At 36.1% G+C, this 22,862-nt stretch overlaps 1 protein-coding gene across 2 annotated transcripts in view; it reads left to right on the top strand.

Annotated features, from left to right (window-relative positions):
- QSER1 (glutamine and serine rich 1) overlaps positions 1-22,862 on the top strand; it is a 52,594-nt gene extending 29,732 nt beyond the window's left edge. Inside the window, exons 4-13 of one of the 2 annotated variants that reach the window (XM_075755265.1) lie at positions 1,394-5,104; positions 7,966-8,261; positions 9,764-9,880; positions 10,434-10,567; positions 12,855-13,069; positions 14,679-14,816; positions 15,931-16,028; positions 19,436-19,588; positions 20,982-21,077; positions 21,694-22,862. In XM_075755265.1, the coding sequence (XP_075611380.1) occupies positions 1,394-5,104; positions 7,966-8,261; positions 9,764-9,880; positions 10,434-10,567; positions 12,855-13,069; positions 14,679-14,816; positions 15,931-16,028; positions 19,436-19,588; positions 20,982-21,077; positions 21,694-21,834 (5,099 nt within the window). In that variant the 3' untranslated portion in view covers positions 21,835-22,862. Of the gene's footprint in view, positions 1-1,393; positions 5,105-7,965; positions 8,262-9,763; positions 9,881-10,433; positions 10,568-12,854; positions 13,070-14,678; positions 14,817-15,930; positions 16,029-16,099; positions 16,148-19,435; positions 19,589-20,981; positions 21,078-21,693 lie in introns of those variants that run through there. The other variant, XM_075755266.1, reaches the window with a different exon arrangement.

Below are 22,862 nucleotides of genomic sequence, written 5' to 3'. Positions count from 1 at the left end.
TTATGCTTTCTTACTCAGAAAGGCCTTATTGTTGACTAATGAAAAATACCTTGGCATTCCTTCAGTATCACATCTCCTCATATCAGTTTGTCTTGAACTGAAAGGGAGAAACAAAGACTTTCTTTCGCAGCTTCATCTGAAACTTCCAAAGCAATTGGATGATTAAGTTGCAGTCAGTTTAAGAGGACTTAATGTATTTTAAAATAAAAATTGATTTTTTTTTACTGAACTATTTGTCTCAAAACAAGCTTTATTTACTGAGAGGGTTTTTATTTATTCTTAGATGATCCAAAGCTCAACACTGTTTTAAGTATCCAAGACGAACTGAAAAAGGTCGAATTATACCAGTGATTTTAACATTTTCTGATTTGTGTCCCCTTGTAAATTCCCCAGTGGAAACTGATTGCGTTACTGATTGATTTACAAGACGTTTAAGCCTCTCTGAGAATAAACTTGCCTTCTTCACTTTTGTTCATAGACTTCAGAAATAGTACACAAACTTCACCAGTACCTACAAGTCACAGGGTGAAAATCCCTGAATGATATGGATCAGTGGTGTAAGCCCCAAAGCTTGCAAGGGAATTTCACACTCCTATTTCAGTTGGAGTAGTATATTTTGCTGAGAAATCTTGTTTAAGGCAGGATGTCATACCAATGTCCGGATGCAAATAAGTAATACTATACCTTTCAGTTGGATAGTTGCTATTGCACTGTGCGGAGAGTTGCTGTCTGTGGATAATTTGGACTCTCACTTTAGAAATCCTACAAATCATATTTATACTTTGTATTGAAAGTCAGAGCCCTCCTTTAAGAAACATATATTGCAAGATGTATAGGCCATTAGCTATTTCACTGTAAACTCTGAAATGTTTCACATAAAGCGAGTTATAAAAGTATTGGTAAATGCAGGAGATGGAATTGCTCCTTTAACTGTGTATGTATTACAATTGGTAAGGTGTAATTTTGCCTTTTTACAGTGTATTAAAGGTGTCCAGGGCTTTTGATCAGTTGTCCTCTACTATGAACTTCTTTTCAAACTGAAATAAAAACTAATACAGAGCTTTCAGTTTCAAAGCAGAATTAATCTTGTACAACTTTTTTAATCCACAATTTGCATTTAAGGATATGATTTTTTTTTTCCCTTGGCACTTCACTATAGGTATAGAATTTGGAATTCTTATAAAAATCCTGCACTTCCAGTTTGAAAAATACCCACAATAAGTGCTTCCCATTATATGTTTTTGTTGAAAATAGTGATGATTCTAAAGAAGGTTGTATTTGTAAATACTGTAAGATCTTACAATTAAATGAGTTATAGAAATGCAGATTGTTGTAACTTGTAAAGCTCCCTTATGCTCTTTTTTCCTTCTTGTTTTGTTTTTGTTTTTTCCAGGTATGCATTCCTCAACAGCTGCAGAACTATTTGTTACTGGAGCTTTGCCAACCTCTGGAACATTTCCACCAACATCTGCTTTATCAGCATATCAGCATCCCAACACTTTCAGCAGCAGAAACTTTGCTACTACTCCTTCTCTTACTCTTCAAGATACTACTTTTAGTGCTACATCCAATGGTCTCTTAACTACCCACGATCCTTTATTACAGATTAAAACATCGCAAGGCACTCTTCCAACGGCTTTGACATTTGAGCGCCTAGGCAGTTCTGTTTTAAGTACCAGTATACCACCTCAGTCATCAACATATCGTTCTGCTCAAGAATCTGCACCCCATCTTTTGCAACCTCAATTTAGTTTGTTGCCTTCGACCCTTGGAGGAGCTCAGCAGGTTTCTCAGGCGTATAGCACATCTGTCTTTACTGGTTCCACTGCTTCTATCGATAGAGCACTTCAGCGAGAATGTAGTGTTATTAAACACCATCAGCGGCCTTCAAGTACTCAGTCCGTTCAGGCGCAACTGACTGTTTCACAGCATTCCTTACACAGCTATTTAACGAGTACAAGTGGAGTTAGTTTTCAAGATACATCTAGGCACTCAGCATTGTCCTGCAGTCCAGTTGGAGATGTTACTCAGGTGAGCAATGGAGGACCACAGCAGAAGACTTCTCAAGTCACAGTGGAACTTGCTCAGTCATACACATCTGCAATTCCATCACCTGGTTTTCCATCTGCCTCCACAGCGAAAGTGAAAAACTGTTCCACAAAGCAGCCTCCAAGGTCAACGAAGACACCCAAACCTCAAAGTGTGGCTCCCACTGTGCAGACACAAAGCTATGCCAAAACCGCACGAAACCAGAGTTCTGTCATTACAGGCCAAGCACAGATCTATTCTACAGCACAGCTCCCAAGCCTCTTGTCAGTCAGCCAGTCCCAAAACTATGTTTCATCCCAGGCTCAGAATGTGCCACCTGTCAGTCACTCACAGGATTTCTCATCTAGCAAGGTTGAAAAGCTGCCCTCACTGTATAAAACATTGACTTTTTCTGGGCAATCGCAAACTATTACTTCTGACAGTCAAACTCTAAGTTACTCCTCAGAGGAACAGGTATTGACTTCAGTTCCAAATGAGAACTACTCGGGGCAAACGAGGGAACTTTCTTCAGTCAGCCAATCTCAGAGCTACTCTTCTAGTCACTCTCAGGGTTTATCTCCAGTTAGCCAATCCCAAGTTAGTTTTTCATCTCAATCACAAGTTTTATCAGCTGTTAGTCCTTCAGAAAGCTATTCTTCAGGGCAGTCTTTAACATTAACATCGCCTTCTCTTTCCTTTAATGCCTCTCCTCGGATACAAAGTCTTCCAGCCTCGAGTCCTAGTCAGAGCTATATTTCTTTACATTCTTCTCAGAACTCTCAGTCACAAGAATCCTCCTCTCCACAGTCTCAGAAGTTTTTGCCATCTGTCCAGTCTCCTTTTGCATCCCCAGCTCATTCACAGACACTGCAAAACAACAGGCCTTCCTCGGAAACAAAGTCATATGTTAAAAGGAAGTCTGACTCTAATTTGTATGCCTCGTCAAAACAAGAGGAAGAATTATCAATGCAGGATATGCAGGCATTGCAACAGCAAGCTTCTCTTGAGTCTTCCACTCAAAGGCTAACTGATGAGGAAATCAATGCTCAGGATGCATCCTATAGGGTGTCAAAGCCAGATGACAGATACTCTCAAAGTGTAATCAGAAGTAACTCTCGTCTTGAAGATCAAGTTGTTGGACTTACTCTTCAAGGAACAAAAAAAGATGAAAGAATGGTCAATTCTGTGGAACAGCTGTCACAACATATTGGCCATATCACTAGCCTAAGCCATGATTTAAAAAAGACAGCTAATTTAATGCAAACAACACAAATAACTGTGAGTGCTAAAGAACTAAACCAGCACCATTCTCTTATGCATAAGGTACATGAAAGTAAAGCTCAAGAACAGCAAGGCCAAGTCATTAGTACACCATCGCAGGTTCAAGCTCATGCTTTAAGACATGGCCACCAGCTGTGTTTGCCCAGTGCACAGGTACTACTAGAGTCGGCCTGTGACTTGCAGATTCTTCATCAGTCAATACTACAGTCAACTTTAGGACAAGCAAAGGCGTCATCACAAGTGCAAAGAATACAGAGTCCTCAGCAGGTGACGCATCCATTCCTTCAGATGGATGGTCATATTATTCAAAGTAATGGGGGTCATTCTCAGCAACAGCTTCATACTCAGAATTCAGAAGTAATGAAAATGGACATTTCTGAGCCCTCAAAACCACTACAGCAACATTTGACAACAAAAGATCATTTTACTCAGACAAATCAACATGATTCAAAAAATCAGTTTGTTTCTCTTAGTTCAATATGTTTCCCAGAATCTATACTTCTTAGTGATGATAGGAATATACTATCCAACGTAGATGACATCTTAGCAGCAACAGCAGCAGCCTGTGGAGTGACACCATCTGACTTTGCCAAATCAGCTTCTAATGACGAGGAAATCCAGTCTGTTGAAAATAGCGAGGAATCTAAACCACAGTTCCGATCAATGGATGTAAGACATGTGTCTTCTGGTTTCAGTGCCTCACCTACTGTAGTTGGAAAGCCAGCAAGCATAAGTAATATTTCTCTGAATGGAGGCCAAATTACTATAAATCTTACACCAGTGTCAACAATACAGACTAAAACTGTGAACCTTGAGCAACAACACATTGAAACTTCTGATCAAAACGTACCAACAAGAATGACCTCTCCCACCCTTGGCCCTGGTCAAGAAGAGCAAGAAAAAGGGGCTGTTTCACTTAAGAAACAATCTAGCATCAGTCATGAATCTGAAGAAGATAATGATGTTTCTGCTGATGGTACACTGAATGCAAGAGACACAGAATTTGCTTCAAGCAGTAAGAGTCTAAGTGAAGAAAGTGCTGCTTCAGAGAATGATTTTAATATGGGTGGTGATGATGGTACAGTAGCAGGTAACCAGTCAAAGGGTCCATTGCAGCCACTATCTATGCCCCGAAGTGGAGATGGAACTATTAGTAGAACTGAAGAAGAATGCCAAGATTTAACTCAAGGGAACCTTCAGAAGAAAAAAAGCAAAGGAAAAAGCCAGAACAAAACTGCTGCAGAAGATGACAGTGGAATTCAGAAACAGGTAAAAAGAAGTGGACAGTGTAAACGTCAAAATTCAAGAGGAAATGACTCATGTTTGACATATTCTTCTCCTGTTTCTGAAAGCTGTTATGATACTTACCAGCATCAGGAACGAATGAGGCAAAAAATTAAAGAAGTTGAAGAAAAACAGCCTGAGGTCAAAACAGGATTTATCGCATCTTTTTTAGACTTTCTAAAGTCTGGGCCTAGGCAACAGTTTTCAGCTCCAGCTGTACGAATGCCAAACAGGACTAGGCGACCGGTTACCCAAATAGTTCGTGCCCCTTGCCTACAGTCCTCTGCAAAGCCTCAGCCAGCAGCAGCACCGCCACCACCTGTAGCTGCTGAGGTTAGTGGAGAAAGTCCAACCAAAAAAGTTGATGAAGAACTTAAGAAAAATTTAGAAACGTTGCCTTCGTTTTCTTCTGATGAAGATGATTCTGTGGGGGGTAACCACGATCTTCAGAAGAGCATCTCTACTGCATTGTCAGCCCTGGATGATACATCTGACAGAAAGAACAAAACAGGTAAAACAGTTACTGCAAGTGCATATGTTGAAGGAGATTTCTGTAGCTGATGGGAAAAAAATAAAGAATAATTTTAGCTATCTTCAGTTCAGGTAAAGGTTTTGATTGGTTTTGTTTTTAATCACAGCCATAGTTAAGGCTTCTGTTCAAAAGGTGTGTTGACTATGAACTAAACTAGCATTTTCCACAATTAGAAAATACGTAGATAAACTTTTTCATGCTACTTAAGTAGGACTCTTCTTATGCCAAAAAGTTATTTTAGCCCAGTATTGGAATAATGTGTCTGTTCTCTTCTTCTCTGGCTTGGAATGCTAAATATGATTTTCATCTGGAAACCTCAACAAACCATCAGCTTTTAAATCTATTTTTTAAAAAATCTAGCAAGAGATCTAGCAAGAGATGGCAATTAATAATTGCCATCAGCAGAGGTTAAGTTCTTCCTAGGTGGAGTTAAACATGTGCTGTCTGTGATGATAGAGTTGCACAGAATATGTGCATGAAAACAATTTTTGCACTTGTAAACCGAGCACTGGTTTAACTGGTCTTGTCCAAGATGGGAGTCATTTGACTTTGATTTCGGCCATATTAATCAGAAGCGTTGTAGCTTCGTGTTGATACATTGCTAACAAAAGAACAAAATCTGGGAAGGGTTGTTTTGGGCAGGGAGGGGCAAGCAGCAACCACTGATCACGCACTTTTCAGTTTCACTTGTATTACATCTGTGCTGTACGTTACATTGTCAGTGTTCATAGCTTTTAACTGATGCGGCTTTGTTCTGAAGTATTTTCAACATACAGCATATTTCTGCCTAGATAGACCTTTTCAGTGAAGTTTGTTTTCCTCTGGTAAGCAATTAAAAACTATCCAGCCAATCACATAATTGTACTAATTCAAGAGAAATATCATTGCCTTCCAAAATAATCACAGGGAGAAAATGAAACATTTATTAAACTCTTCTCGGGACCTGCGACCCATAGGCTGAGAATAAATAGAATAAAGTAATTTTTTTCTTTTTAGATTAAAGGAGATTTTTTTTCTCCAAGAATGACCTGATTTACTGAAAAATACATGACACAATTGAACTTAAATTGTAATAATCAGACCTAAAATGCCAGGAAAATATTGCAGAATACATGATATACTAAACAGCACCTCATCTTAATTACTGTTCTGTTTTCTTCTGTGGATATTTCTATTGAATTATGTTAAGTTCATGCATTTTGGAAAGTCTGTTACAGAAGATGAAGTTCCTCATATTTCTTTTGGTTGAATATGTACTTAAGAAAGCAGTGACCTTTCTTCCCCCCGGAAAGCCAAAATGTGAACAATGTCACAGTTTGAGCCTCTGGCTGGTTTGTTAACTTTAATAAGCCACGGTCTGTGTACAACTTGCTAAGGAAATATTTCAAAGGATTTTTGTTCCATTAGTGTTTTAGTGTTTTATTTGCAATGATTTCTTTTACAATATTATTGTATCTTCTTTATTATTCATAAAGCTGTATTATTTATACCACGAGTTTCTTGAGTTCACCTTCCTGTTTTATTGTATACGAGACTGTACGTTGCACAAGATGCTTAGTAATGACTTCTTTCCTACTTGCTGGTATTGTGTAGATTTTCTAGTAATTCCTTCTTCTGTCTGTTTTTGCTTATAAGCATGGAAAGATAAATATTAAAACATAGTCTTTTGTTGGTAGTATTAGGTAGTGTATGTACAGTTATCTGCTGTTCTGAAGACTGTAAATATACTTGGGGAACCAATAATGCTATGTCTAATTAAAGCTGTCATAGCTTTAAAAAGAAATACAACATATTTGCAATAATGTGATATGATATATATATATCCAGAAGAATGTATTTCATGGCTTAGCAATTTTACTGACTTGATTTCATGAATCTTCATGTATCTAGTATATAGCTTTTGTATCAACACATTAATTTGATATTTAAATAATTTGTTTTGGATCACTTTTATTAAAATATATGCCACGTTATCTTTTTTCTATTTTTTTCAAGTGAAAAAGTCAACAAATAACAGTGACTGTAACAAAACTGTAATCTCAAGTTTGAAGCCAAGTTTCCTAAGTGATATTGGTAATTATGCTATAGTTAATATAACCTGATTTCTTTTAGATAGCGAGTCAGTGTTAAAATTAATGTATAAATGACTATAATATCTAAAAAGGATTCTAATTTTTTTCAAGTGGGAAAGAATAATAATTTTGAAAGGTGGGAGTTTCTTTTGGCTCTGGGGCTTAGAGGAGGAGAAGAATGTTCTTTCCCTTTGTTTTGGTCGTCAGTTCTCATTGCTTACCTCTGTTAATATTAAAAATTATTAGGATATTGCCAGTTTTAATCTGGAACTTCCAGTTAAATTATTACAAGATATAAATGATAAATGTCCAAAAGTCAACCAGTAAATGTTTTCCCATTTCATGTGTATTCCTCTTTCCTTAATCCAATTTAAAAAGACTTATCAGCAGAGTGGAAACAAGATTCAGTGTTGTAACCTTTACTATTGTATTTACTTAGTCACACAAAGTACAACAGTATTTCCTGTCAATCATGTCTGTAACTATCAAATTGTTTTCTAAAGCATTCATCTTTGTTATTTCTAGATGCTAACAGATGTTGCAGTTTAATATAAACAGAGGTATACTAGCTACAATATTTTGGTTTTATTTAAGGTTTAGTTGTGGCCAAGATAACAGTCTATTTTAATTCTTAATACAGATGTTTTTCATAGAATAGTTGTTCTAATATGTATTGTAACAGAAAAGAAGAAAAATAAACCTAGTTCCCATTTTACATTGCTAATCCTTGATAATTTGTTTAACTAAAATTTGGATTTTTTTCTTCAGAAGCTGAAAAAGTGGCAGTTGTTAGTGCTGCAGCCGCTGCCGCTACTGCTGTAATAAAGCAGGAATCTCCACAGACAACTGCTCCTGTAGTCACTGTGCAGGAGAAAATGAATCCAGCTGACCCCTTAAAAGCAGCTCAACAGGATGCCGTGACTTCAGACCAGTTGGCAAAGATACAGGCAACTGTTGCAATGGAAGGATGTACTGATGAGGAGAATACAGACAGTGGAGGAGAGGGCATGTACAGAGAACGTGATGAGTTTGTAGTGAAGATTGAAGATATAGAGACACTAAAGGTAATCTGAATACTTGTTGTGTATGAAAAATCCTCCATGTGAATTTAGCCTCAATAAACTACCAGAAGGGGAAAGGCTGCAGATTAGTTTTCTGTTTCTGTTCTGTATTCCCTGGCTGCTGCCAAAATGCCTTGAAGGTGTCTTTCTAGTGCAGGTTATGAGTATGTTCTGTATGTATGTGACTCATTTTATACTACATACATAATAAAGTAAATACATGTACTGGTAACCTCTGTTAGAACTTGGAATTACCTTTTTTTAATATTAAAAAGCAGAAATTTTTCACAGGCTGTTGACTACTTTTTTTTTTTTTTTAAGATAGTAGTAGGCTTTCAACTGTAAGGTGTTGAAGAAATGACTTTTGGACTTTTGCAAAAGATCTTGGAGTTGTCTTTTTTTCTTTTTTGGAAGAGGTTCTGTTTGTTATTCCAACAAGAAATGGCTTCCATAAGCAACCGGAACAGCTCGTCACATGAGTGTATGAGAATGTTCCTTGTTGTCTTTGATTTCTTTTTTTTGTTTTGTTCTTGTTACTTCTGCATGTTTACTTTTCCTTTTGTTGCTATCATAGCCAGCAATATTCTTACCATTAATTTCTAATACTTTTGATTACTTGTCTATGTGTTCATCCTCTTGAGTTTGTGTTAAATGAATTCATGTAGCTTTGTCACGTAAGACAAATGTTATCAGAGTTTTAAAATATTCCCTTGTTACTTATAAAACTGAATAAGTTTTGTTATGAGATATTTTGAATTTTAAGCTTTGTGATGTTTGTTTATTATAGTTATTTAAACAGTCATGAAAAAAGAACCAATACATGACTATATGTTTTCCAAAAAGAGAGTTTCTGAGTTAGTAGTTTGTGTGTAGAATTTATAGAGAATTCTCACTAGGGATAATAATTACAAACTTGTTTTTTAACATAGTTTATTTCTCAAACTATGTGAAGAAAATCAACTCAAACTAGGGTTTTTTTTACGGTTAAGCTGAACTGAAAGTGTAAACTCTGGTTCACTAATTCATACTGAACTATCTCTTTTCACATTAGTGCAAGCATCATGCTGTAATGTACCTGGGCTTCTGCTACAGAATCTCTAGGAACTTGCAAGCTTTTTGCTACTTGTTGTGATTCTTGCATTTTTGTTTAAAAATATTTCATAGAGTGAAAGAATAAAAAACTGGAAAAATGTTAGATTGTTTTAAAAAATAAAGTTCTGTGGCTCAGTTGCGTAGTACATGAGTTAAGATGTCACACCATAGGCAAAGCTGGTTGGCACAATTTCATCGCTGTGAAAGTAAAATATGTAGATTGCATTATACTTATTGTAGGTCATGTCATACTGTTTTGATGAAAATGGCACATAATGACGAAGGGTTTGGAATTTTGAATGACTTATTTCCATTTTATCCCTGTGTAACTTGCTCAAAAAATATAATGCACAAACACACTTCTGGGAGAAAAATAAGTGCTGCTTTTAGCAAATAATATTATGTTCTTACAGGATGCTTTGCAAACAGGAATAGAGCCTCCAGCTATTTGGAAAGTACAGAAGGCTTTATTGCAAAAGTTTGTTCCTGAAGTGCGAGATGGACAGAGAGAGTTTGCTGCTACTAACAGTGTGAGTCTTAAAAATTCCTTATGAAGCCTCATGGGAACTTATTTCCTTAATGGAAATCTAGGAAGCAAAATAAAATGTGATTCTGATATACATTCTTAGCAGGCATCCTTGGAGGGGGAAAAAAAAGGTTGAAAAGTTTTCTTGAATTTCTGAGGAACAAGTTTTCATAGCCAGAATAAAGTCAGTGGAAGCAGGCTTGTGAACCAACTGCTTTCCACAATGGGAAGATGCAGGTAGGATACAATTTCAACAGACAGCCCTTTGCCAGGCAGATAATCCTTTGGGATAACACATGGGAGGATTCAATAAAAGGAGAAAATGAAGGCCAAAGTATCTCTTGCCTTATATTCTTACTTTAAACATGTGGAAATCCATTGGAGAATTTATCTCAAATTATAAATGCTGTAGGATGGCTCGTCTTTGTATGTAACCAGGTTGTTTCTAAACTGACTTTTTTCCTTTAGTATTTACATTTTTAATTGTTAAACTGAATAATTTTACTTAACAGAAACACTTATGTATTCACTTTTTCTTTTTCTTTTTTGTTTGTTAGTATCTTGGGTATTTTGGTGATGCAAAAACAAAATACAAACGAGTGTATGTGAAATTCATTGAAAATGCAAACAAAAAGGAATATGTCAGAGTATGTTCAAAAAAACCACGAAGCAAGCCTGTACAGTCAGCAAGGTATTTTATTTCAATTTGCTTTTCATTTTGCCGTATTGTTTTCATATTAAGAACATACCTATTTTAATAAACAAGACTTATACCTCAGGATTATGTTAATTCATTTTTAAGTTGGAAACTGGGAACTGTGTTTTGCTTTAAGAAATGAGATATAAATTACTGCCATGTCAAGATTTCCCTACCTTGAATCTGTGAATTGCAATAACCATTCATTTTAGAGGTGTTAGGGCTTCACACGCTATTTATTTCTGTCATCTTTTGGCCTCTTACTCGATATAAGGATAGAAGCCTACAGGTGTAATGATTTTAAATTTTTGTGTGTTGTTTTCTCCTATCCTATGGACTTTGCAAGTTAGATATGTTTCTTCTGGATTGATTTCATGACTGTCCTGTCCCAGTATACTAGAAATACTGTGCTTTCTTCTTAATCCTGGAAAGATAATTTAAATCCAGAAGTTCTTTGTTGAAGTTGGTTGTCACAAGGATGTTTTTCCTTCTTTTGTATGTCCTTGCACACTGAGGGTATTTCTTATTGCACCTGCCCTACCTCCCCCACCCCAAAAGGCCTTATCGCTTTGAGTCATCCCACGTCACCTCTATTCATGCCTTAAGATCAGAAATTCCAGTAGTATTGCTTTTAAACCACCAACAAGGATAAATAAAACCCAAACAAATCTGTTGCTCTGGAGAGCCATGTAAAGAATCAAACTTCGTATGGTTTTGATTATTCTAGAAAATATACTACTAGTCCTGCAGAATGTTATGACTGTAAGTGTCTCTCACACAGGTACTTTAGTTATCTCTGAGATTTCTTCTGCCACCTCGTTCTGACATGGTTTTCACTTCAAGTCACTTGCTAAGGGTTTTGCTATTGTGTTTTGTGTTGACCTTTGATTGTGCTTTTGGAAAAGATTGCAGATTCTGTACTGTACAAACTCTGTTGCGCTTTATTGCTTAGCTTATTTTATTTTCTTACAACTTCAGATGATACCTGAAGCTTTTCTCTCTGTATGGCTTTTCAATAATTATAATTTAATGCAGATATATTTTCCTCATCAGATGTTAGTAAATAGTAATAAAAAAACTACAGTGCTTTTCATTCAAGAAATGAATGGGGGTTTAAGTCCAGTTTGCTCTCAAAGCAAGCGATGACATCAGATAATCAATTTTATAAAATGATTGTGATCCACTTAAAACTAGCTAGGATTTTGATGCTTTTTGGGCTCCAGAAGTCTGTTCCAGAACCTGTTCCTCTAGTGCTCTGAAACAATCCTGTCTTTTAGCCGAAACACGATCATGATTTGATTTTATCCATATATTCTCCTCTCAATACTGTTTTTGGCTTTTATGTGTGTCTTTCCCTGGTGTTTTTACTGCATGATGTATTTCTGGAGAGCAGTCAGATTCCACCTCTGTCTTCATTTCCCTAAGCTGGATTAATCAAGGTCTTCCAACTTCCTTGTCTAAGGCAGGCTTTCCATTCCTCTAATCATCCTGTCTATTGTCTCTGTCCATTTCAGTTTGAAATCTTCACCTCTGCCAGTTGACTAGAATTATTCACAATATTCCAGAAGATACTAACAATGCTTCTACTATACATTTCACTGCTTTCCCATTTGCACTTTCCTATTTGGACAAAAAAATCTTGCCTGGTGCTTCCCAGAATTGTGTTCTCCATGTTCTCAAAACTGTAGTGCATTATTAGTCCTAAAGTACATAACTTTGTATTTATGATATTAAGTTTCCTGTTTGCTTTCCTGTTTTGAGTGGTAGGAAGAGAAAGGAGAGGAGTTGTCTGGTTTCTTATTTCAGTCCTCAAAATCCTGCATTTCCTGCATTTTTACCTGGATGATATTCTCTCCCATCTTTGTATGGATACAATATCCCAACTTCAGTTTGTCAGTGAATCTCATTGATTGCTAGTATTTGTTCAAGTCTGTTGAGTCTGATTTTTTTTTTATTAAATAATTTTAATATTAGCTCCAATCTCCTATAGCTCATAAATTCTACCAACATTGGGCAATTTAAGCTTTCTGTGCCTGTTTATCTAGTTGGAAAATTGGAATACTATTTAATCATAGGTAGTTGAGAATAATTGTTAAGCATTATATCAAAAATATAGTAGTATAGTGTGTATGACCTAAATCCTAGTTAGGTGTGATAATGAAATTAAGTATATATAATCCGTGGGGAATATATTCTGGTTAAACAAGACTATAGCTATTTTATTAATGCCAAAACTTGTGTGGTAATTATTTTCATAAAGATCGTCTTCATAATATTGCAGGACTATTCATTGCAAACCTAGTAGTAGCAATAACAACAAAACCCCTGATCCACCAACACCAAAACCAACAGCAACAAAAGTCTCTTCTGTGAAACCCAAAGCTAAACAGCCAAAGGTAAAGGCCGAACCACCACCAAAGAAAAGGAAAAAGTGGAAAGAAGAGTTTTCGTCTTCCCAGTCTGATTCTTCACCTGAGGCCCAGAGTGATGAGGATGGTGAGTAAGATATTATTGTTAGCATCTAGGCCTATTTGAAATTAACTGAAACTAGTATTATTAAAATATGTTGCTCAATCTGGCAAATCTTTCTTTACTAGCCGCAGGGAAAAAACCATTAAAATCTGACAGTGCCACAAAAAGTTGATTTCTTCAAACATTTTATGTGTTTGTGTATGCGCAAATGTGTGCAACTGAAGTTACCTCAAATGTAGTTTATCAATTAGATAAATATATTTTTACTGCTTGCTTTCTAAGACAGGTACAATTGCAGGAGAAGGAGCTGATTGGGTTTTAGAATACATCTCAAGAATTGAATTCTTCATTAATTTTCCACTGCAGTGCCATGTCATGTCTAAAATAACATTCCTGTAATGCCTGTCTGCATGCAGATGTGGGCAGAATTCAGATGTTACTGTTGTTTTTTCAAAACCTAAGGAGAAGCAGCGGTTGACTTTTTGGCTTGTTTAAATGCCAGTTGTTCAAATGCAGCCGGCTGAGCAGATTTGCTGAGACCTTCACAGTGTCTTGGAAAATTGAGATACGACATTTGCAGTAATTCTCCAGAACAGAAAGGAATTTTTGAAGTGTACTGTGTTTATAGAGATTACTTGTGGTAGCAGATGTACAGTGGGTTTTGCAGTTTTTTGTTTATTTCCTGTATGTTTGAAGTTAAACTGTGTAGTGCCCATGCTTTGTATTGCAGTATTTCCAAAGCACGTTGGCCTTGCTGACTTGTAACTACAGATGAGTGAGGGTTGGTGGACTGGAACAGTGCCTCTGCTGAAGGCAGCACCTGTAAAATAACATTTTTCAAGCAAACTTACCCAAATAACCATTAATATGTACAACTGTCCATATTTAAAATGTCAAGTAACCTGGTGATGACAGTCACCCATAGAAATGTGAATACCTGAGAAAGTTTAACAGCCTTGCTAGCTAAATTACTGCAAAATACTGGTACTGTACGTGGAGCCTATAAAAAGCTCCAGAATGCTTACTAATACTCATGACTACTCCATGTGCATGTTTAAAATTGCTGTCCATGAAAAAATAAAAGGTTCCTCAGAATAAGCACAAATATGCCTACATTGCTTTGCCGATAAAAAATGTTTTACATGTTTTTTGTGAGTTGGACAGTTTAGGTGGATTGACTTGGATGGTTTGTGGGCTCCTAAGTGACATTAGTGCTTTTGAATGTTTTTCTGTTGGGCTACTTTGATTTCTGTGGTTTTAATAGGTACTTGCATTGACATGAAACCTGCACTTAGGGCACTTTCCCCAACTGAAGTTATTTGTTATCCCTTTTCTCTGGACTTTCATCTACAATAACAGAAAAATGTTTAAATTCCCTAAAATCTTATAATGTAAATGCTAATAGTTACAAATAATTGTATGTGTTTCTAAAAAAAAATGCGCCGTTTATACCAGATTTGGTGTTTGTACCTGTTTTTTGCGTGTATTATTTCTGATTGCATTGAGTTTTAATCTCTTGGGATACCAGTAGGGGTCACTTGTGTTTTAAGAGAGAAACCTTCAGTTTCGAAAAATGCAAGTACTTGGAGGATATTGAAGGAAAAAAAATCATTATATTCCCATTAATTTTCAGAGCTCGTACCTCCAGCTCCCCTCGTTACTCGCTTTTTGAACACAAGAGCTATGAAAGAGACTTTTAAGAGCTACATGGAGTTGCTTGTTAGCATTGCCTTGGATCCAGACACAATGCAAGCCTTGGAAAAGAGCAATGGTACAGTATGTTTAACATTTGCACATTTTTATTAGATTGTAAGGTTGTTAGTCAGTAATGCAAATGGATTTTTTTTAAAAATAAAAACAAACCCCACCAAACTTTTAGCTATATACCCATAGCAAACATTTATTTCAGATTTCAACTGTGTGTTTACCTTCTTCTGAAGAAATACTCTTATAAGTAGTTCTGATTGTTGCTACTATTAAAAATTTATCTTTTCAAACTCTGAAACCTTAAAATTCTGATCAAAGACAATTGTATTCCACTTTTTCTTTGAGGAGAAAATGTCTGGACTTATTTACCTTAGTGGACTGTTTTATTTCTCAAAATTTAGCAAAACACTCAGGTATACAGGTCTCCAAAAGAGCAAACATTTCACATATTTAGTTGCAGGCTGTTGTTTTGTACTATATTCTGATTGCTTGTATTTAAAAACCCCCTATTTTCTAGACCTCCTTTCCTGGTTTGCTCTGGTTGTGCATCAATGCACACTTTCACCTCAAGGTTTCATGCCTGTGCCTTATGTCAGTAGTCCCACTAAAAGCAAAGAAATTGACTTTTAACTAAAAGACTTCATACTGAGCTGCAATTTTTCATTTGTGGCCACATGCCTATGTTCAAATGTATATTCTGAAGTTTACAGTTGTTTATCAGGTAACTTTTATCGGGAAGCACTTTCCTCAATTTCTTTTGTTATAAAGACCAGCAGGGTCATCTCTTGTAATACGGATTAGCGAATGTCTAAAACATATACTTGTCTTCATAAAACTGCCAGCTGTATTGCACAGAAGAGGGTTATCTAGGAAATGGTTTAAAATTGTCTCTAAGATTTATGCTTTATATTGCTCTATCTTGATTTTTTTTCCTTTCAACAAAGAAGAGTCAGAGAAGGAGCAGGGTTGCAGTCAGCAATTAGACTGCATAACGTCTAGACCAGTTTAGCAGGCTAAAAAGAGATTTTTCACTTCACATTTGAAATTCGTTTATGTGCAAATTGCATTATTTTTTACTTCCACATTGTACGTTAATGGGTAGAAGTATAGATGGAATAGGAATCTCATTACTTTGTGTTTCTTAATCAATTGCTATGGGTTTTTTATGTGTCTTTTAGATGAGCTACTTTTGCCTCATATGAGAAAAATTGATGGTATGCTGAATGACAATAGGAAAAGGCTGCTTTCCAAATTACGCTTGGATCATACTTTCAAGGTATTCTCTTTTAAATTCTAGGATTTTTAAAGTAATGTTATAAGTTAAGTCATTGAATGCATACCATGCAGGCACAACTTAAAACCCAGAAGGCAAATTTGTAACAGAAGTGAATATGGATTTGAGAGAGATGCTATAAATTCAATGGTTGTATGTGGCATTTGGAGAACATTTTGTGATGGAGGAGTTTATACAACAAAGGTAAAGTTCTAGTTTTACTCCCCATGCTTTCTGGTTCATTCTCAAGCATTTTTTTCTTTTAAGCTTCTCAAGTTTGCCCGAAGAAAAATCTGTTTGCAGTCCTTCTAGAGCTTTTGGTGAAGTGATTGTGTTGCCTGAAAATCTTAATAAACTTTTACATGAAATAGCTATGCTGTGGAGCAGATGTCTGAACTCCTGTGAAGTAGAGAACATGATCAGATTAGTTTAAAACCAGGACAAAGGGACTTGAGCATAACTCATTTGTGCACTCTTTCATGTGTCTTCAGCATGGAAGATTGGGAGAAGTGTGGATAACAAGCCCATTATTACAGCAACTTTGACACGATGTCTATAATCAGACTGGTATTTCTCCCTTTAACAGTTTTGAGACCAACAACAGTAAAGCAGACCTCTTTATAAGCACCATCAGACCAAACTTGCTCCTTCACCTGTCTTTCTCCTGTCCCCTGATGCCATGGTACAGAGACACTTGGAGAATTAGTTGTCTCTCTGTACTGCCATGTGCTTGGTATTGAGACCTAGCTGAGGAGGGAGATAATAGCAGACATAGCAGTTCTGCTTTTTCATCATGAAATCTTTAAAAGATCTTTCTCCCCACAGCTCATTCCTGGTAAGTTTTGTGGGACACTAAGTGAACTTGTTTCAGGGATGAGAACATCATTGACCAGTGAAACAATTTTAATTCACAAGATTCTTGAACATTTTTATTGTTAGTTACGCTGTTTTCCCAACAGCTATACAAGTTGTACCTGCTTGAACAAAATTTCTTGTGGCTTCCTCCTTAGAGTAGGAAGGCATGGGCCAGGCTCTGTATTTTCAAACCATACACAGAGCCTCTGAGATATAGGATGTATTAACCCTCCATTTTTCTTTTTCGTGGTAGGAGTTTTGTGTTAATAGTTATTTCTATAGCTGCTTCTCTTAGACCTGTCTATGCAGGGAAGATAGGCCACATTAAGATAGGATATGAATTTGTAGAATTCTAGTTACGTTCACAGTACATACAAAGTGAGAGGTAGCTTATTTTGGGGTTTTTTTCCCAGTTTAAGGGAACAAGCCTAATATAAACTTCTGTAATACTAACACGTAATTACAGCTGCTTATTCAGTTGGAGTCCATAACTTACATAATAGCTTTGCTGTGTGTTCACTTACAAGCAGATAATGTATCATATCTCTAAAGTTAGCTTAAGCCTGTATTTCACAGTATGATCTGCTAGAAGTTAATGGAGTTATGGATGTAAGGAAGGGATCTGCTTGTGATGTAAACTGCAAGTTAAAAAGCCTTTTATGATTGCCTTCTGGTATGAAGGTACCAACTTGTATCATCCTTGGGTCAATACTTTGGATAAAAACAAAACGGCTATTTGTCATCATAAGTGTTTGCGTTGGTCAGAAAAATGGGTTTGATACTTAAGATTCAAGTTGATCTGATGATTAATGCAGGAAAGCCTGCTTCTGTTCCAGCTTTGATCAAACGACTAGTTCAGATATTAGAGCTGAATGAGGCACTGAAGCAAGCAATAAGTGAAAAATACCATTATTGCTCATGAATATCATTCAGTTTGAATATTTTTACTATTCTGCATTGATAAGCATGGATGAATGTAACATTTCTTTTTTTCACTGGGTACAGTTAATATGGGATATCTTAGCACTGTATTATGAACCAAATCAGATGCTGAAGTTAGTAGTCAGTGGTACTTTTGCCTGTAACATTCTTTATAGTTCTAACAGTTTATTGTGTCCTTTGGGTTATAGTTCTTTTAAACAAAATTAGTAAATATTACTGTTGCTTTAGTTGAAGCTCAGTAAATGAAGCATCTTAGCTGAATTGTGTAAATTTAATTTGGAAATAATTATCACCATTTTGTGTCTTGTGCTCTCAAAGATGCAGAAATCACTAGTATTTTCTTCTTCATTCCAATTCAGATTTGTCTGGTTTAGGTCAGTGGTCCAGCCATGTAAGCCCTTCTGGTTAATAGGAATTCTCCAGAGGAAAGCAGAAACGACCAAAGTCCCTTGACACTCAAAGTCAACCTTCAGGAATGCTGTTACAGTGGATAGAAAAACTAAGTAATTTAAACCTGCTGAAGTTGTTCCAGTTTGAAAGCATTGCAATGAATATTGTATGCGGACAGGTTAGCTAGTTAAGGTTACTACTACCGCTATGCAACTACCTCTGTGCAGTAGTAGATTTTATGGCTCTTGACTGAGAAGGTTATTTTGTAAAGGGAAAAATGGCTGATGTATATGAAGGGCTAAGAAATTATAGGCAGGGGAGGTTGTTGAATTCTAGTACTGCTTGTTAAAAGAAAATACAACAATACAGTCAATTTCATATTTTAACCCGGTAGTCCAAATTTAGCTCCTTAAGCTGCAGCATTGATACATTTTTCTGTATGCTTGATTTTCCCCTGCATACAAAGATGTATATGTTCATTTAACTGGAAATATTTTTTTCAGGACCAGATTATATAGCATAACAGAACTATTCCAAAGCATCTGCTAACACAAGGCTGTATTTGTACAATGAAGTTGTACTCAAATTGACTCACACAAATGATGCAGAACTGAAGCTGGTAGAAATGCAGTTCACTCCCGTCAATTATTGTGTCTTAAAGACTTGTGCTTTTTTGAACCAGCCATCTACTTCACTGTGCATAAGCTTTTCTACCTTGCAGATGTGATACGATGCGATTAATTTGTATTTTGCAAAAGCTGGGACAAAACCGATGAAGATATTTAGGCATCCAATCCCTGCTGCAGTTGGCTGACTTCCCATGCCTCATTAGGAATTAAGTATTTAGGCATCTCCAAGTAACTTGGCCTTAGAGATTCTTGGGTAGAAATGGAATGGAAAGCATTTTAAAAGGCAAAAATTGCCTAGTGGAGCCTTTTTTTGCTCTTTCTAATGAAAGAATCACAGATGATATCTGAGATACAATAAAAGGATCTTCTTGTCTTGAAAAATTACAGTAGTCAAGAACAGGTGGTCAAGCCTTTCAAACTGTATAGTTGCTTGATAGGATAAAGACCTTTTATCAGGTCTTTGTGGAAGAATAAATTGCTTTATAATAGGCTGCACTCTAACTTTTCAAGAAAAATGGCCAATTTATCAGCAGTCTGGGTAGCTGGCCATTCTTGATTTTTTCATAATCCTTTTTCTTTATATGCTGTTTAAAGAACGCTTTGGAAAACTTTCCTGAACTGACAGTGATCACTCGGGATACTAAGACAAAAAGTGGAGGAACGTCTGTATCTAAGATCAAAATGAATGGTAAAGCTTACAACAAGAAAACACTGAGGGCTTCTAAATCAACCACTAAATTAGCACAGGTGAGTGTTCAGAGGGTTTATTGCTGCGACCATTAGAGGACTTCTAATATGATAACCACATTTATATAAAATGCTGTTTCATATATTGGATTTTTTTATAGATTTATCAAAATACAAAATCTTTGAGGTGCTTTTTTTCCCTTTGAACAAGGGAATGTTCAAAACAACATTTAAAGCAGTATATTAAATCATTGTTTCAACTAATCGGTGAAATAGTTATGTTCTAGCAGGGAGGCAAAATATAATAAATCATTTCATAATTATTCCCTTATTTAAGTTCTATGTTTAGACCCAAATATTACCCTGTATATTTATGCAGGAAGTTCTCTGTAGCAACTACTCAAGACTGCAGGAAGATGAAGTAGCAGTATGCTGCTTCCCTTACGCAGGCAGCAGTCGATAGGTGTAGTTGGATGGGGAGATGTGAGCTCTGCTGTTGCTGTGCTTGTCGCTCAATGTAGCAGAGCCCTGCTAGAGCCCGTTCTGCTTCTGTCACCACCAGAGCAAGGACTGAAGTTCAGACCCCTTTTCTGCGTAGCTGTCAGCCTCCTGGACTGTTGCTGAAGCAGCAACGTGTTGCCTTCAACATTTCAGTTGTGGTGAAGTCACTATGTAGCTTGTGATGCTAACAGCTTCTTAAACTTGCTGCAAAATCTCTAAAGGAAATGATACAGTGGCTTCTAGATCAAAAATGAAAAATCAATGTTAATACTATAAAAACTGAGACAAGATAAGAGTTTTAAAAAATTGAGTTCTTTATTGCTCCTTTCCTCATTTCCAATGACAGAATGAAACTAAAAAAAAAAAAAGTTTTAAAAAGCAATGTGGTAAGGTTTGAGATGTACACACTGTTTATTACCATAGTATTCCTAGGGAAGACTATAACCAGATCTTGCTAGGTACTGGCTCACGTAGGTTAACCTGCCAGCAGTGAATAGTGGCTAGACAAACAACCTGTAAATACAGCCCACACTCCTATTTCTTGCCAAAGTAACCTAAGTGTTAGGTGAGTATAGATCAGCTCTCCTGAAGCACAAACTATATGCTTTTTGGCAGTGGTACCCATCAGTCTGGTAGAAAAATAGTTCAGCTTTGGTAATTCCTGCAGTAGTTCTTGAGGAGGAAGTGTCTTGTCTGTTTTAGACTTGCAATGCATTCAGGAGGATTGAAAACGTTCTTAAACCTCGTTTTGATAAAATAACTTAGTAGGGAAAGTGGAGATAGGAGATAATTGTGATGTAATATATATTACAGCGTACCAAGATAAGTCGAAGCAATTATTTGAATGAAATACTCTATTTCTAAATTGCTGAAAACAAATTTGTTTACAGAAGAAAATGCCTATCATATCTCTGTCTTGGAAAATAACCTAAAATAACTGTTCTTTTTGCAGGAGTTTACAGTAGATCCAGAAAAAATACAGTTGTATTCTTTGTATCACTCACTCCATCATTACAAATATCACATATATCTAACATGTAAAGAAGAGGTAAGTATTGTTCTCTTTGAGATACTTTTACATTCATTGAGGGAATGTATTGAGGGAATTGAGTCCAACTAGAGGGACTGTTCCCTCCTTCTTGGTAAATGACTATGGATTGTGGCCTCCTATTATAATTAATTCTTTATGGCAAAGAAAAGGATGTGCTGAGCACATATGTTGCCCCTAACATGCACTACTGCCCAGAATATGCAGATATGAGGCTTACAGAGTTTGTGTGAAATTAGTTTCCCTCAGGATAGGTACGCATTCTTCACTGTTATCCAAAATAAACACAACAAATTTTATCAGTGTGTGTAACTCCTCTGATCTAGGAGCTGCTTTTTGTCTTAGAATGCTTGCTGCTTTATTTTTTCTGCAAATCCTTGGTGGAAATATTCCACGTGGCAGAAATATGAGAGTTGAGCGCTGCCTCAGTTGTTAAGAAGTGCATTTTTGGGGGCATTTTCTCCTGTTTTTAAAGCTTAAAGGTTTTCTTCCAAAGAAGGTTCATATTTAAGCACAGAATATTATAAAAACAAAAATTCTGATATGCTGGCAGCCTAACATGTATGTGTGTATGCATCTCTCTATCTCTCTCGCCCTCCCTTCTTTTTTTAAATAGATTTCCTCTGTTCAGAAGAAGAGTGCAGATCTAGGACAGGAAGAGATTGTGCAGCTGTGCATGAAAAATATAAAATGGGTGGAGGATCTTTTTGAAAAGTTTGGCGAACTTTTGAATCGTGTCCAGCAGAAATGCTCATAACAAAAACGTATCCCAAATCTCGCATTCTTCTACGGCACTAACCTGATGGAACAGAAAGCTCAGAGAGAGGCTCTGATTTCTTTTACAATGCCAGACTGCGTTCTTCTTCGTAGCCATTTTTATTTCTTTTTATGGAACTCTGTGCCTTGGCTCTTGCTAAGGAAAATGATGCTGCCAAGGAAATCGGTCCTTTGGAGATGGAACTAAACATAAACCTAACCACATTTTTAACCTGAAGAATTATTTTCTATTTTGTAAACTATTGGATAACTTAGTTTTATTTTCAGAAATGTTTTTGACAAGTGATAAAGCATGCACTACACATACTTTTTTTCTTTATTGCTAAAAAGATAACAACACTTAATACTACAGATTTTTCCATCCCTGACTAAGCAACAGAAAAGTCAATGTTGGGGTGAACTAATTTTTACATGTCTAGCCACCAAATTTAGAGTTTTGTACATTTTGTGAACAGAGCCGGAGTGACATCAGTTTCTGCATACGTATATTGCCATGATAAAATCCAGAAATGTCATTATGCTTTATGGACTCCTTTTACTATTGTCATGTTCAGGAGACTGAACATGGAGTTGGTGCAATCCTATGACTGCTTTTTGTGTCAAATTATATTGTAATGAAAGACAATGACCTTAACTATTTTCCCTGTTTTGAAGAAAAAAATATTTTCCTTTATACTGTGTTTTTTTTTTTTCTTTTGGAAAAAAAAAATTCAATTGTACATTTTATCTCACTAATAGTTGTATTTTTCACAGAGAAAATATTGTGGTTAAAATTGTTTCATGTATCTTTGTAATACACTTTCCATTGTTTTCAGTAAATCCTATTCATTTATATGTTGATTTCATATTGTAAACTATATATCTCGAGGTAACCCTTTTGTTTATACAGGTTTGCTTCAGTGTTAACCAGAATAATGCATACTAGACTAGTTTTGCTTTAAGTGTAGTTGTGTTAGACACTGCAATTATTTTCTGATACATGAAAATAAATTTCTTACTAAACTAGCA

This window comes from Balearica regulorum, chromosome 5 (genome assembly GCF_011004875.1).
Source record: "Balearica regulorum gibbericeps isolate bBalReg1 chromosome 5, bBalReg1.pri, whole genome shotgun sequence".
Lineage (NCBI taxonomy): Eukaryota > Metazoa > Chordata > Aves > Gruiformes > Gruidae > Balearica > Balearica regulorum.
The sequence above is the reverse complement of the archived record's forward strand: the minus strand, read 5'-3'. Positions and strand labels throughout refer to the sequence as shown.